The sequence below is a fragment of the Halichoeres trimaculatus genome, unplaced genomic scaffold, assembly GCF_033239565.1.
Source record: "Halichoeres trimaculatus isolate MK-OKI-2021-1 unplaced genomic scaffold, fHalTri1.1 fHalTri1_scaffold_16, whole genome shotgun sequence".
Taxonomy (NCBI): Eukaryota; Metazoa; Chordata; class Actinopteri; order Labriformes; family Labridae; genus Halichoeres; species Halichoeres trimaculatus.
In genome coordinates, this window is record NW_027437194.1 from 6101284 (window position 1) to 6117474 (window position 16191).

Sequence of the window (16191 nt, forward strand, 5' to 3'; positions counted from 1 at the left end):
AAACCGGGGCCGTGTTGTTATTCCTGCCTGCCATCGCTGATTGAATCGATTGTCGTGTGCTTGCTCGCTCCCCTGGAGGCTACAAGCAACATCAATCATCCTCCTTCTTGCCAGAAAGCTCTCTGCCGCTCCCTCGGTATCTCTGCAACTTTCCCATAATTTATCCAGCGCTCAGACATCAATGCTTGATATAGCAATTGTTAAAAAAAAGAGAGAAATCAACAGTTTGTGTTTGGGTTTCTTTTCTTTTGGCAGCTACAAGTGTTGACAGGTTGACTTCTGCAAAACAGACCTATGATAAAAATATGCTTTTTGTTAATACACCTCCATGACAGGAGCTTCATGCTGATACAGTAGTTGCATTGCAATACAATATGAGGGATTGATCAATTATTAAATGTGTTATCCAGTTTGAGCTCCAACTTTGCAAGATTGAATATTTTTTCTGATTTGATTTCTTCTTTAAATTAATTGCTTTTGTAGATTTTTTAAAATCAATTTCCATGTTTGACAATGATTCTTGTTTTTTATCACCCAGCTGTGAGGTCATACAAATATCTTTCTCCTGGTTTGCTTAATTCCCATCAACACCGGCTCAGTGGTTTCAAACCCGCAGGTGCACCAAATGACCATGATAAGTTTATTTACTGCCAGATTAGCCCACAATCTGCTTTACATTGTGGCATTGTCTTCCTGTAATCCCGTTCACGATCTGCACTCAGACTGCTCCGTGCTTTGTTACGCTCGTATGCACACCCACAAACCTCAGTGACCCTGCTGGCTAAAGCAGGAACCTGTTCGCCATCGACATTATTTTCCTTTCACAAAGACCAGCTGCCCCCGCTGCCCGCCGCCTCAAACCCTCTAACCCCTCCTCTTCCTCACCCCGACCAACACACAGACAAGGAGGGAAGACGGCCTGATTCAAAAATGCGTGGTCCTCCTGTGCTCTCTGGCCTCCACCAGGAGACAGAGCGCCAGCGAGCTGCCAGACATCACACAGAGGCACGGTTAAAAATACATGTATACCACTCCTCATCATTTATTGATGGTCTCTTCCCCCCTTTATGTTTATGAGGTTAGAGGCCTCCCCATGGCCCCGGACACTGACCCCCAAGGGTCCAGCAGGGTGTCCGAGAAAGTGCCTGTTCCCTTTAATTTAGAGTGCTTTCAGATGAGACCCGATCACGGACCTTCTCCTCCTCCTCATGTATAAGCTGCAAGCTGGGATCACACATTAATAGTCAAAAGCTGCAGGGTGGAAAACTGGGAGTAGTTTTTGCTTTTTCAGGGTGTGATGAGTCAGTTTCATCAGGAGATAAATTAATGTAGCCAGAAATTTCAACAAAATCCAATCATGAAATGACTCGTTTATTCTATCACATGCATTTGATTTCACTGTGAAAAAAGCCTTGTTCGTTTATTTTTGTCAAGTGGTTGTTTTATTCTCTGCAGTCTTCTCTTTATTTACTTGATTTTTTCTACACTGCAAAAACTAAAATCTTACCAATTGTTTTTGTCTTATTTTAAGTAGAAAACGTTTTTTTAGACTTAATATGAGCCACATTTACCCAACCAGTCCAGGAAAATGTCTAATTTTAAGTCATTTAAAAACAAAATTGAGATATGAATTGTTTGTAACAAGTCAAAAATTGCTAAAAAAATTTGCATGAAACTGGAATAATGTCTTAATACAAGTACTTTTCTCTTGATTCATTGGCAGATTCAGGGATGGGTACCTTTCACATTTGAAACGATATGGTACTGGTGCCTGGTACTTGGCAATCGGTACCATACTGTTTATGAAAATGGCGAAAAATATCAATTTGTGTAATAATAAAATATATAATCATCAATTCAACATACTTATTCTTAAGTATATAACCTTGCAATGCTGTGTTCATGTCCAGCATGGAAAATTGCCTTCTCTTCCACCCTCATAGTCACAAAGAAGCATTTAGGTACCTAAACATGGCACCTTTTGATGTTATGTGAATCTGTACCCGGTACTTTTGACAGAATTGGGTTGGTACCTACAAAAGTACCTATATCGGTACCCACCCTGAGGCAGAATTGTTAGTCGAGGCAGATTTCTGTCTAACATGAGTCTGGTTCTGTCCGAGGTTTCTGCCTGTCAAAGGGAAGTTTTACTTTGCCATCATAACTTGCTGATTGCTGCAAAGTCCTGTACTCATGGTGGATTAAGATGAGATAAGACTCCTTATCTTGTCTTAATTGTGGGTTTCTGCTAATAAAATTTTATTAACACTAACGGGTGTAGACCATAGACTGTATATAGATAGGACAGTGTGGCTCCGCCATTTATCATTGTACGGTTTAGAAGCCAAAATTCCTCCATCACAGACGCAGCCATTGTAGCAGTTGTGCAGCCAGAGTCTGCACAGTAAAGACTGTGAGGGATTCTGGGAGAATCTGAGTGGAGCCGGGTGACAAAATTTTTTTTTTTTTTTCTTTCGAGAGTCTAATCACTTCTTGTCTCTACCTCCATACATATTTACAACCCCCGAAAGAAATACAAGAGAACAGCAGCTGTCAATCATCCTTAAACATTACGTAAAGTCTCATTTTTGACCTCTAATAACTCATGAAAACAAAACTTTTCAGAAAAAAGAGGACTGGAATATGAGACAGCCAAATGATATCTTAAAATCATCACAACAATCGGACGTGAGAAACATTTCTACGAGGTGTATTAATTTTTTAAAGTTTGACCACAGCCCATCTGGAATGACTGGAAAGACAGATTTTATAGCCTATATAGCGGCCAGCCACCAGGGGGAGCAGTTTTTGTAGAGACCTCACTTCGAGCCGAGCAAGATGACGTCCATTTTTTCACAGTCTATGGTCTAGACCTGTGTATGTTTTTGTAAAGTGTCTTGAGATAACGTTTGCTATGATTTGGCGCTATACAAATAAAGCCTTGTTACAAGCAATTCAGACCTCATTTTTATCTTTAAATAACTTAAAACAAGGCATTTTCCTGGACTCATTGTTTGCAGTGTAGAAAAAAAATAAGTAACAAATAAAAAGGTTTTCGTGGTTATTTACTAAACCGTCTTCCTCTTGAAGGCAGATCCTCAGATCAGTGTGAGATTTACTCATCGCTTCATGTTGTCGTCTGCTCCCAGAGGCATTTCCAGGGCCGCTTGGCTTGTGGGGGTCAGGGCCTCAGGGTGTGTGTGTGTGTGTGTGTGTGTGTGTGTGTGTTTTCTGCTGTGTTGTCTGGTAGAGGTGGCTGCTCAGTGTGGCAGACGGGGAAGCCTGCCGTTACACAACAAGTTATTGATTGAATAATCTCTGTGTCATCTGATAGTAATGTGGCTTACACAGGACCCCCGCTGCGAGCGACACAGCCTTTTATCGCTGCCTGGGAAAAGACGGGAAGTCGTACCAAGGAGAAATCAAGAGGTTGTCACTGGAGGGGCTGTTGTATGCTAAACGTCTGCTCTTAATTTCTCTTCAGAAGTATAATTTCCAATCCAATAATATTTCCTACATCAGGATAACTTATAAACATTTGGTAGTTTGGAGAAAGGTGTATGGATGCTGTGGCTCAGATACTTACCAGCCACCACCAGAAATCTTACCAAGTGTTTTTGTCTTATTTTCAGTAGAAAATGTCTTTTTAGGCTTAATATGAGCCACATTCACCTGACCAGTCCAGAAAAATGTCTTGTTTATGGAAAACAGCCCTCATTTTTGTCTTTAAACAACTTGAAACAAGACATTTTTCTGAACTGACAAGCTCAATGTAGCACATATTGAGTGTAATGTGACATTTTTTACTTAAAACAAGACAAAACACTTGATAAGGTTTCCATTTTTTGCAGTGCGGGTGGCGCTTGATGCTTCATGCAGCTTGTTTTGTAGCAGCTTGCTAAGCTACGATTGGAGCAGAGACATAAATGATGACTTCATGAATCAACAACTTGATTTTTTTCATAGATCAAATAACCATTAAAATCTACTCTATGATCTAGTTGTTCTACATCTAAAACCTTTACTCAGTGGTAGAACACAACTTGAGTGCTAACACACTTTTGTGATGCGGCTGCACCTGGATGCTTAGCTTGTGTGTAGTGGCTAAAACTTGAGGTAGTTTTGTGATTCTTCTGACACATAATGGCTGTTTTCCAATCCGCCTACCACACACGACATGTGAATGTAGTATGTAGTAGGCACTACATACTACCTACTGCTTTTGCTTGTAGTATGTCGTATGACTTTTCTGTTGGGTCTGTTTTGTAGTATACTACTCTGGCTTCCAGTCTCGGAAGGTGGGGGTACAGCTTAAGTTGTTTTTTGTCTTTAATAATATAGATATACAAAAAAAGCTACGGGCAGATCTTGGCATTTTGCTATTTTGTTGATCATATCACACAGAATCATAATTCTTGATTTCTAATCTTACACCAAAAGTTATATCTGTACTGAAAATAAATCTGAATGGGATTTTATTTTTTACAGCTGATGTAAAAAACACTTCTATATAATCCACATATGGTTACAAAAGGGCTAATTAGTCTTTTATATGGGCTTATGAATTTGTAGAAGTAAACATCTCTTTTAGGACTGGAAGCAACAAGATTTACCTATGTTTCTTTGCATCAATTCACCTCTCAGACTATCTAACATTAGTGTTGTTGTATTGTAGTTATAATGCTGACTCATTCCAGTAGATGCCAGTAATTCACCAAAACCTGCCACCGCATAGACAAACAGCTTTAGCACAGTGCATTGTGGGAAACAGTATGCCAGGTAGACTGGTCTGTAGCATACTGAGAAATTATCCTTGATCAGTAGGTTATCCGGGGATTTTGAGTATACTGCAGATTTTGCAAGTTTTCGCATACTGACCACTACATACTGAATTTCAGCCAAAATAGTAGGCACTGCTAATGTAGTAGGCGGTTTTGAAAAAAGTTTTTGTTTTTCAAACTAAAGGAGGTTCATCTTCTATGGTGTCCTAGGAAGGACAAAACAGCATACATAATAGGTTAATTTTAGACCTTAGTTGCAGCACATTAACCCTTTATCAGTAAAGTATCATACAGGCCACCTGGGTGCACTGCTATTATTACTAGTGTGAGTGCGCTGTTTGTGAGTGCGAGAGTGAACACACTGCAAGCAAATTTGAGAAACTTAATGCACGGGTTCATCTGCCGATTGAATGATTTTGTGGATCAAATTGTTAGGGCACTGTAAATATTAAGTATAGTGACATATGTTGCACATCCCAGTTTTGGGGGAATTGGTATAAGTGCCTTTTAAAATGAATTGATGGTCTTTGTTTTTGTTTTTGTTTTTTAATTGTTGCCTTGTTGGTTTTGGGGTATTTTTATTCTTTTTGTTTTCGTTTGTTTTTGTTTTCCTTTTTTTTTTTTTTTTTTTTTTTAAATTTACATATGGACCCTAAGTCTGACAAAAAAAAAAGCCTATCTAACTGTTCTACTTTTTAGTCTTTATTTTGTTATTTTGTCCCTCTGGTGCCCCTGTACTATTATTACTTAGTTTTACTTAGTTTACAGCTAAAAACAAACAAATAAAGAAATCTAGGGAAGACTGGAATGGAAAGTTGTTAGGGTGCGTTCTTTCAGCGCATGCTCAGATATGACGTAAGACGCAACTAGAGACGTTCCTCAATTTGTTTACGTTCCTTAACGGTTGTGTGCGCGCGCTCCATTGACTATTCTGTTATAGATTATAGCAGCGCAAGTAAACGAGAGATCGGAATATTCCTTTCCATGTATACTACTATTGTTTTCAGAAAAGTCATTCATGAATATTCCATTAGGAAAGACGAAAAACTCCTCATGTAACCGTTGCTAATAGCGTGAATGCACTGTAATAAGCCTGTCTGGAACTTACGTAGCACAACTTTAGCCTTGCTAGCAATTAGCAATGGCACGAAAAAGACAAACAGCTCTGATATGACAGTTTGGGATTTCATTCTCAAAAGATAAAACCAAATAAGAGTTAAAATGATGCTCACCAGTATTTAATTTTTCAGACAGTTATATGCACTGACCGATAAATGAGAGTGTGAGCAGCTTCATGGGCTGACTGTGTGTGGTTTTAAGGCAGCAGCCCCACCTCTCCCTACCCGGCGTCTATCCCCCTTCTCCTGCTCTCCTCTCCTGTCTCCCTCTCCTAAACCCTCCTTCTGATCCACCAGGAAAGCTTTCATTATTTGCTGAGATTGGGATGTCAATCCCTGCACCCCTGACCCAAGTTTGTAGTTCCTTCCCGTCATATTGGGGAAATGATTAGTGGGGTTATCTCCCTCCACTCCGAGGCTTTCATTCCTCCTCCCGGCCCCCCGTACCTCCAGGCAAGGATCGGATCTCTAACCGGGAGGCTGCATGCTCTCCTTTCACTCCTCCACACTCATCTCCTCTTTTTCACACTTGCTGATACTTCATCATGTTCTTCATCTCTGTAAATGTCTGTGTTCATCGCTGAGTCAGATTCGTTTTAAAACCAAGCTCTCTACCACCATTTCTCTCCTTTTCCTGTGAGCTGGAGAATTTTTCTCTGAGTTTGAGTTTTATTTGAATATAAAGAATTTTCCATATTTTCCTCTTTTTTTTTTAACACAGCAAAACCAACTTCAGCCTTATTTACGTTTTTACCTCAAAGACTCATTCACTTACAGTCTTTTTCAGTGAGAAACACTGCGTTTTTCTTTATCTAACACGTCTATAAAGACAGACAGAAAATCTATAAGTCTGTCTAACTCTTATATCCTCATTACACCAGAGGGTTATATGTGTAATAATGTAGTTTCTCACTGTTTTGTTCCACGTCTGTTCGCTTGTGATGGCTTCAAAGATGAGTTCAAAATGCCCTAAATACATTTTTTTACATTAAGACTTTAAGCATGTGGGAATAAGTTCATGTAATTTATTCTCTGGCTAACTGCAGATATTACAGCCCACATGAAGGCGCATTTGTGCGCATGAAACTATCAAATTAGTGCGTCTCATTCATGGCTATTGTTGGAGAAGAGGGAGAAAAAAAGTGCAAAATAGGCCATGCGATTTCTTGAACATTTTAATTGATCTATTTTTCATCTTCCCTGGCGGATTTTTTTCAACAAAACGCTGGCAGTGTGTTGAAACCGTCTTAATGCCAACAGCTGATTTGCCTCATTGGTTCATTAAAAGGAAGGAAAGCTGGAAGAGAAGCTCTCACATCAGAAGCACAATGCAAATTTACATTTTATTTACTCTTAATTTCATCAAAAGGATTTTTTGTTTTTATAATTTCATTATTTTTCTGTATGTTTTTGTGTTTTGAATTATCATTAATATTATTAGGAGACCATGGGATTAAGCAGAGTCAGTGATCCTCTGGGTGTAAGCCTTTTTTTGTCTGTCGGGAGCTCAACAAGACTCCATCCGCACTTCATTAACCCTGAGCCGGGGACAATCCGTGGTAAGAGCCGGGGGATTTACCGGCAGCCTTTCACATGCAAAGAAAAGAGGGTGAAAAAAATCTTCGAGTCATCCAACAAGACACACGGGGGCAGTTGCTTATATAATCAGCTGTGCACTTTGCAAGTATAACCCCCTTTTCATTAAAAAGGGGTCGTCGTTATCTGAATCGGTCACGGCTCCTCATGATGGGACTATAATGATCTTTTGGCAAGTTGGGAGGTGTTTGATTTTTCTCCCCCTTCCTCTTCTCCTCCCTCGCTTCACTTTCCCAGTCGGCCAAACTCGGCTCACTGTATTTTTAATGCAATTTTACGCATCATAAACGCGCCAGTTATCAGGCCGTCAGTCTGATATTTCACGGCGTGGTCAGCCTCTGAGTGGAGGCCCTAGATAACAGGTGCCATGCGTGGATGACAGCAGGGGGAGCTGGCTATCAAACCCATTATCGACTTTCAATTAAAACCTATTAAAGTCTTTTGTCTAATCGTTAACATCCTACACGCCAAGTCGTGTCCGTCAGCCTGAACTCCTTTAACCCCCAACGCGCCGGATAACTTAGGTCCTCATGGACTCGGAGGGGGGAGAGACGGTTAGGGTTGGTGGTTGGGTGAAATTTGTATGGAGGGTGGGAGGGGTGGTGGCGGAGCCGCTGACCAGCTGTCCCCACGCTGATCCCCGGTCTGCAGTCAGCTCCAGCCCGGTCACCAGCTGTTGGAGCCGTTTGGCACAGGAGCGCACATCCAGCACCCTCAAGGAAGAGAAGGATGGAAACAATCAATTTCCAAATGGGATCATTTAGGGCACTTAAACAATTGCGCACATAACATTAATATTTCATCTCCTGCATTGTTTATGGAAAACGAATTGGAGTCGCTGCTGTTAATTTAGGAAAGTGGGAATCGTGAGGGAGGGTGGGAATGGGGGGTGAGGAGCACAGGGGCTCCATTTTGGACAGAACACCATGAATCATTGGCGGGTTTGGAGACACTGGCTGGAATTGATCTTTGATTTCACTTTTGATCGTGTGTTTGAATAAATGAGGGGGGCGGACTTGTAGTGCGCATGTGCGCGCATTCTTTTTCCGCATCGAATTTTAAGACAAACTTTTACGCTTCTCTTCATTTAAATCTGAAAATTATGGATTTTTTTTAATCCAATAAACTTTTTTCCCCCTTAGATATATTAAAAATAAAAATATGTTTTATTATTGCTGCACTGGTGAGACCCCAATCAACTTTTCTTTTCTTGCTTTACACGCAGTCATTCCAGCATTGAACAAATTAAACCAACCACACTAACCAAACACTGGAAGGAGAAGTGGCAGACATGTTTAAATTCACTCCAACACGTTTTCCTCTAATAGAAACTCGCAAGCTCCTTAAAATTCTGTTTATTTTCAGGCTGCTTCTGGAAAGGTGGAGATGTTTAATTAACACTCCTCCAACCATCTTTTCAACCTTTGCTCATTGGCACTGAGATGTGTTCGTATCAATCCGAGGGAGGCCCACTTCAGACCAGCTCCTCACTGTGCGTAAAGACTTTTTTTTTTTTGCTAACCAACAAATCTTCATGTTAAGACCAAAAACTTGTACTTTTTAATTCAAAGTCTGACAGTTTGAGACTGATATAGGCTAATTAAATATGACGCTTTAAGGGTTTACTGCGGGGTGGATTGACACCTGCGTCAGCGTGACGCACAGCAGCTTCAGACACCATTAAAACACAGGCAAACAGCCCCGGAAGCCCAATAAAATGACACATTTCAAGTCTGATACTCTGCTGATTTTTCTGTCCACATGTAATATTGTATCTGACTAAGAGAGTGTCTGAAATCCACGTGTTGCTTCCGTGAGAAAAGCCCCCGTAGCGTCTCCGTTTCACACATTCAAGCAGCAGCCGCGTGAGTAAATGAAAGACTTTTATTTTTCACATTTATAAAAGTAATTCTCTTTTTACATCAAATCCCCCCCTTGTTTTTTTCTTGTCAAACTTCTGCTGTGAATGTTAACCCCAAAAATTCGCCACATGAGGAGAGGAGACAGAGAAAGTCTGGGTAAGCTAGAGAGAAAGAGGGAGGAAATGAATCCAAATAAAATTAAAATTAAAAAAAACGATCCAGGAAATATACGAGAACCACTCCACAAGTTTGATATCTGCAATATACATTTTTTCACCAAAGGAGAGCAGAACAATTAAGGGTTATCACGGCTTCATATGAAGTAACATAAGTAATGCACAACGTCTGTTTCAAATACATTTAGAGCAAATCAACAGGCAGGTTCACCTGCGCATGTGGACCCGAGTCCAACCGGTTTGTTTATCGAAAAATGAGAATAAAAATAAACTGTACTGAGGTGTTTGCGTCCCCCATTCTCCCTCTGCAGTGATAAAACTGTTCTTTTATAAATGACTCGACATTTGACTCCGCTAAAAGCTCAACTAAGAACAAGAAAAAGACTTTATATAGACTTCTTTCTGTACGCAGCTCCGCTATCAGTGCCTCTTCATGGGTCCACTCAAAAAGTCCTTCCTTATCAAATATGTTTCGTTTGATTTTTTTTATACATCATTTTAATTCGAGTCACTCATGTATAGTTTCTGATGGCTAATCTAGCCCATTATGTTCAAGTGGATGAGCGTGCTCTGAAAAAGACGCACTCGAGGATCAATTAAACACAACAAAAAGTTTCTTAATCAGTCTTTTTCGGAAAAAATAAAGTAAAATAAAATAAAATAAAATAAGAAAAAAAAAAATCTTATGTACAGGTTTATGACCGCCTAATATTATCGTGTTTCTCACCTGTAGGGGGAAAAAAAAAAGAAAGAAAGAAAGAAAGAAAAAGGTTTCTTTTGGACCGGAAATGGCCCTTTGGATCTATTTGCTACGTTTAACCCAAATTAAATGAAGGTAATTTCCAAAGAATTAATAATAATAATAATAATAATAATAGTAATAATAATAATAATAATAATAATAATAATCTAATTGGCATTGAGATGGAGGTCTGGGTGCCACCAATAATCTGTTGTTTTCGGGGAGAAACGTTGGAAATACTGAAACTGGAAACAAATAAATACATAACTTAGATTCTTTGATTTATATTGACAAATAAATAAATTATAAATAAAGCTGATGTCCCAAAAAGAGGGAGAGAAAATTCCTTCCACAGTCACACAGCTCTGTCCTCAGAGTCCAGTCTGTCCGTCGTTTTGCTCCATAAAAAAGGCCTTGATCAGTTTCTTTCTTCCTGCGCGTCTGTCACGTCTTCTGCGTGTCTCTGTCTTTGATTTCTTCTACAAGAGTCCAAAGCTGCCTTGGTCAGCGTGGGGAGAAAATAAAATCAGCAGGGGCCGGCTCACCGCTGCTGACCTGGCCGGGGTAGCACGCCAGACATCGGGGGGAGAGGAGGCGGAGGCGGCGGCTCGCTGCCCCCCTGCAGGCCGTGCAGCAGGATCCGCGGGACGAGGGGTCTCTGCAGGGCCGGCGGGGGCGCTGAGGGGCCTCTGTACAGGTAGAGAGCCGCCCCAGGGTCCAGATTGGACACCAGGCTCTGTGGGTAGAAGTACGGGGACGGGAACATCCTCTGCAGGGCGGAATAGTTTCCTGCTTCCGCCAGCAGCTCCAGTCCCACCGCCGTCTGCCTCTTCCACTTTGTCCTGCAGGAGAAGAAAGACGCAGATTTAGCCAAACCATGTGACACCAGGAGTCTGTTTAAACCTGACGCCCTAAAACAGCCCCCATCTGTTTACCTGGAGTCCAATTAGAAGTCAGGGATGCATCTGTTTTGTTTTTATGTGTCTTCTTTAAATCACCAAAATCTCCACCTGCCTCTGCTATTCACACCCAAGGACGTCTGCTCGACTGCCAGTGTGCACTCCATGCAGGTGAATAATTCATAATAAAGATAATTGAGTAGATATAGTGGTTTGTTTGAATTATTGATATGCACACATGCAACGATGCATTATTCATTCCTCAAAGTGTTGTGTTTTTACATTTATTTCTGTCATTTAGCTGCTTGAGAGTCCAAACTGCAGACAAATAAATGCGCGAGTGTATTCATGCGAAAAGTGCAGAAAACAAGTTTTCACGATGAGGGAGATGGTTTCTCTTTCTGGGGGAGCCTGTTGGGTTTGTTGGGAAAAGTTGACACCTTGATAACACAGTATTTGGTGCTACTGTTGCGTCAGGACGCAGAGACATAAAAGAATCAGGGCTAAAAACGTCCTCAAAGAATTAAAAGATCGAATTATAAAATTTTAAATAATCACTGGATGAAAAGAAGAAATCAAATTAATTTAAATGCTTGATGTTGGAGGCATTTCCGGTCCTTATCAGCGTGTTGTAAACAGCTGACAAAACCTGGATTATTTCACTTGAAATATTTCAAGCTTAGTTAAGTTTAATTTATCTAAAAAAAAAAAAGCCCCAGACATTATTTTTATTCCCTGTTATTGCTGACGTGCGTAAAACTGTTTGTCACTCCACTCCTGATAGGATGCGTGTTTTAATATCAAGTCAATAATTTATAAATTATGGAGATAATTGAAGGTTTAGGGGTCATTTTTTTAAAGGAAGTGCCAGGGACAGGGAGAGTAAAGTAGAGTGAACTCGTCTCCCCAACAGAAAACATGGCGTCCCTGGGTCAATCCATGAGCCAGCCGTGAGAAACCAGATTATCGCCCCCTCATCCCTTCCCTCAGCTGTGTGTTTCACGTCCTTACCTCCGGTTCTGGTACCAGGTCTTGACCTGTGTGTCGGTGAGGTTAAGGGAAGCCGCCAGCTCCATTCGGTCCTGGACGCTCAGGTACTTCTGACGCTCGAAGCTGCGCTCCAGCTGTGCCAGCTGGTGGTCCGTAAAGGCCGTCCGGGCCTTCCTGGGCTTCTTCAGCCGGACTTGAGGGCTGTCTCTGCTGCTGGAGATCTCCCTGTCACCCTCTTCTTTCACTAAACACACGATGACATGGAGAGATGAGGAAAGGGTGAAAACAAAGGTAGAGGCCTCCTGATGATACCTCTACACATATGTGGACGTGAGGCTCGATACAAGGAGACTAAACAGAAATGAATCTGTGCAGCTGCATCAGATGATACGGACACACGTTGGCTGATGAAATGCAAGTTAATAGGGGTTCAGTTTAAACTCTGGGAGAAGCTGCTTGCTTTAATAGGGGTTTGCTTCAGGGCATGAAGTAAAAAAAAGTGACTACAGTTAAAAAAGGAAAACCAAAGTCAGGTTTCAGTTTCAGTTTAAAGCACAACTAAGACTTATTATGATCTGATTCACCATAATTAACAACAAAATCAGCTGACTGATTATTTAATGTTGGCTGGCTTATAGCAAAATACATTTTAAAGCATGAAATCTTTTTTTTTTTTTTTTTTTTCAGATTTTTAATTTTCTTGCAAATTAATGTTAAGTGTTATCGTTTATTTTGTGCTTATTTCATCTTAAAGACAGAAGCTAGCCTTTGGATTGTCTGTTAGTTTTTTTTAAATAATATTTTTTAGTCTCTTTTTATTTTTTTCCTCTATTCTTAGGAACTATTTCAGTGTTGAATGTAAAATCGCGGTGACAGAAACTGCCTATTGGCGATGTGGATCTATTTGATTTGCTTTTAATTTGTTATGAGAAGCTTTTCCAATATTAACATTTCCAATCTGATCCTCCTGCCGTCAGTGCAGTCGCAGTCTTTGTTCTTCTGCTGCGTGGTGTCATGTAAGGGCGAGCAATGAAACACACTCCATATCATCAATTCTCTGAAAGGAAACAAAAAAGGACAGAACAAGAGGGGGAGAAGCGAGCGAGGAGAGGAGAGAGGCGAGAGATCTTTGGTCGTTGAATAGTTGAGTCGTCTCAAGAAGCACAATAATCCGCCTAATTGAGCCACAAGGGAAGGGCGAGCCTTTCAACCGCGACCGGAGGAACTTCACAGGACCGTGGAAATGAGTGGAAATCAAGAGCCGGGCGGCCTCGCGCGCTTACAAATCTGATTAGCGTCGAGGACAAATTGCATCAAATCCCTGCAATATCATAGGAGGCGGATTGAGGGGAATCAAAGCTGCCGTACAGGCGCTCAGAGGGCCCCGCGGCTTCTTCAATCAATCAGCGCGAGGATGAGCTGCTCCGTCCACGGAGTGGCACGCGCATGCACGCACTGTGAACGTCACGTTTTTATGTATAGTGTATTTAAAAAATTGAAGAAAATATTAATTCTTTGAGGGAAAAAAAACAAATAAAACAAATTTTGTTAAAAATAAATCGATACTGTACTTAATGTCAACACGTTTAAAATGTAAGTGGGATATTTCTCCTGCAGCCTGCAGCAGTCGTCCCCTTCCAGGCGCTGCTTCATTAAACTGTCAATGGAGGTGACATGTCTGTTATGGCTGACATGATTGGAAACAGAGAGGCCCTTGATGGCATTTATCTGGAGGCGACCCTGTCATCTCCCCGGCTCTTCCTCGCTGACATCAACAGATGCTTTTTGGATATTCTGATAACGCAAAGTTTGAAATGAGCCTCGAGTTCACACACATATATATTTTATTTTATTTATTTATTTTTCCTTTTTTATTTTTTATTTTTTATTGGCTTCAACGTTAAAAACAATCAGTTCAAAAGAAGTAACTGGCGCGCTAGATATGTCCACCGGTTAAATATATATATTTTATTTATTTTACATTGAAACCCCATTATGACATTTTAAATTATTATTATTATTATTATTATTATTATTATTATTATTATTATTATTATTATTATTATTGTTATTATTATTATTATTATTATTATTATTATTGTTCCTAAAATTAATATTTGGCTAATAACTAATAAAAAAATGCTTAAGTCACTGTCAGAGTTAATAATTTTAATTGAGAAAAAAGTCTATTATCTTGAATATTTGTATATACAATTTTATTTTTTAGATATAACTATATAATATTTTTTGTAGGAGTTTTGATTTCTTAACTTACTTAATTTCCTCATTCCACTTCCGGATTGCAATTTAAACGTCAGACCTGTCCATAATATTTAAAAGAGTTTAATTTAGTTTAATCAAATTAGAAATTAAAATCATACAAAAATAAGCAGGAGTTAAAAGTAGACATAAAAAACTACAAACAAAAGGTCAGACAGTTTTTAAGATAGAACTAAAAGTATTTTTGGACAGCAGCCAAAGGTCCAGAGGGCACATGAGTGTGCCTTCAATCGCTCCCCAGAGTAGACCTGCCCCCCCTCCCTGAGTCTACAGACTTCTGGTTTCTTGTCTTACCTTTATACTCGCTGTCTGACGACGAGTTGCTGTGGATTTTCTCCATAAAGTCGTCCGCTATCTTGGACACCAGCCTCCCTGCCTCCTGAGTCGGCTGTCCATTGCTGGAGTACGGTGCGCACGCGGCCAGAGGTTTACAGTCCGCGAGAATGTCTCTGATAAGGAACGAGGAGGTCACGGTCCGCTGCTGTGACCCTGCCGAGATCTGCGCGTGCTGCAGGTGCGGCGGAAGGCCGACGCCGTGACCTTGCCTCTGAGCCACCTCTTCCACGCACTCTCTCCGCGGTGATGGAGGCGACGAGCAGCCAGACTCCACGTCCGATCTCGGGCTGAACTCAAGAGGCGAGCGGCACTCTCCTACGAGACTATCCACTTTGGACACCGGACTTCCCGGCCTGTGGGACAGCAGCGAGTCGATGCCAAAACTGGACCCGTTGGCGGACGCCTCCATTGTCTCGATCGGGGCCTCCTCAAACGACCATTTGGTAAGAAGGACAAGTTTTATTTTGGGGAGGAGGGAAGGTCTTTTAGTCTTAGCTGAGCCAGAAGAGGATCACAAAACCCAATTTCCTCGCTCCAAGGAAATTTTTATGGATGCGCAACACAAAAGAAGATTCGTCCGATGTTTCCACTTCCTTAAATATCTCCAGGCTGAGTTGCGATGCTACAACCGTCCATGCATCCGAGTTTTTTTTTTGTTTTCTTTCAGATAAAAGCCGAGTCCTCCTGATATCGATGCCGTCAGTGTGGTTTGTTTTGGAAGCAGTCGGTTGGAAAAACTCCTCCTGCAGATGCCTCAGTCTGAATATGAACCTGTTATTGGTGAACTATCTCACCTGAAAGACGCCGAAGTGTGGACAAGCCTCTGTCAGGATTTTTGGAGAAGAAGTAGCAGCGCACCGGTGTCTTCGTGAAAAAGCTGCCTTTCAGCACCATGGACAGGTACGGAGGCGCGGAGGAAACGCGGAGGGCAGCTCCTCGCGTAACCACTCAGACGAAAACTGTTCAAATTCTCCGAAGTAGAGCAACAAAACCTAGAAAAAAAAAACTGGAAGCAAACAGAGGGAGGGAGAGAAAGTGAGAGCAGAGTCCGAGAGCTGCAGCAGCTGAAAGAGGAGGAAGCGGAAGACGCGGGACGAAAGCGATGCGCAAGCGAGGAAAAGCAGAGGTAAACTGGGTTAAATAGTCACAACTGGCAAGTAAAAGGACGAGATGTGATGGGGTGGGAGGGAATCCCAAAAAATTGAACTTGAGGAAAAGTCAGGAGCTAGGTTTTAAGAGCGCCTCGTCCACGTGAGTCCCCTGTGACAAGCCTTCATTGGCTGAGGAGAGCTGGAAGTGGACCTCCCTACACGCCCACTCCCCCTCCCTCCCTCCTTCCTCTCCTTTCCTCTCTGGCTCATCCTCACTTTGATAAAAGAGACACTGAATTCATCAGGAGACTCAGATCCAA

At 41.3% G+C, this 16191-nt stretch overlaps 1 protein-coding gene across 1 annotated transcript; it reads right to left on the minus strand.

The window, feature by feature from the left end:
* Positions 1-9365: 9365 nt before the first annotated feature.
* Positions 9366-15987, minus strand: barhl1b (BarH-like homeobox 1b). The gene is made up of 3 exons (XM_074689648.1): positions 14739-15987; positions 12186-12408; positions 9366-11117 (listed from the first exon to the last, which is right to left on the minus strand). Exons 1-3 carry the CDS (start codon positions 15187-15189, stop codon positions 10817-10819), a joined length of 975 nt encoding a protein of 324 aa, XP_074545749.1. The 5' UTR covers positions 15190-15987; the 3' UTR covers positions 9366-10816.
* Positions 15988-16191: the final 204 nt, after the last annotated feature.

Bases quoted from the DNA above. Each gene is read 5' to 3' on its own strand.
- barhl1b (XM_074689648.1), bottom strand. From the start codon at position 15,189: ATGGAGGCGTCCGCCAACGGGTCCAGTTTTGGCATCGACTCGCTGCTG. The intron at 12,409-14,738 runs GTAAGACAAGAA...TCGTGTGTTTAG, and splicing joins GTCAGACAGCGAGTATAAAG to TGAAAGAAGAGGGTGACAGG. The intron at 11,118-12,185 runs GTAAGGACGTGA...CTTCTCCTGCAG, and splicing joins ACCTGGTACCAGAACCGGAG to GACAAAGTGGAAGAGGCAGA.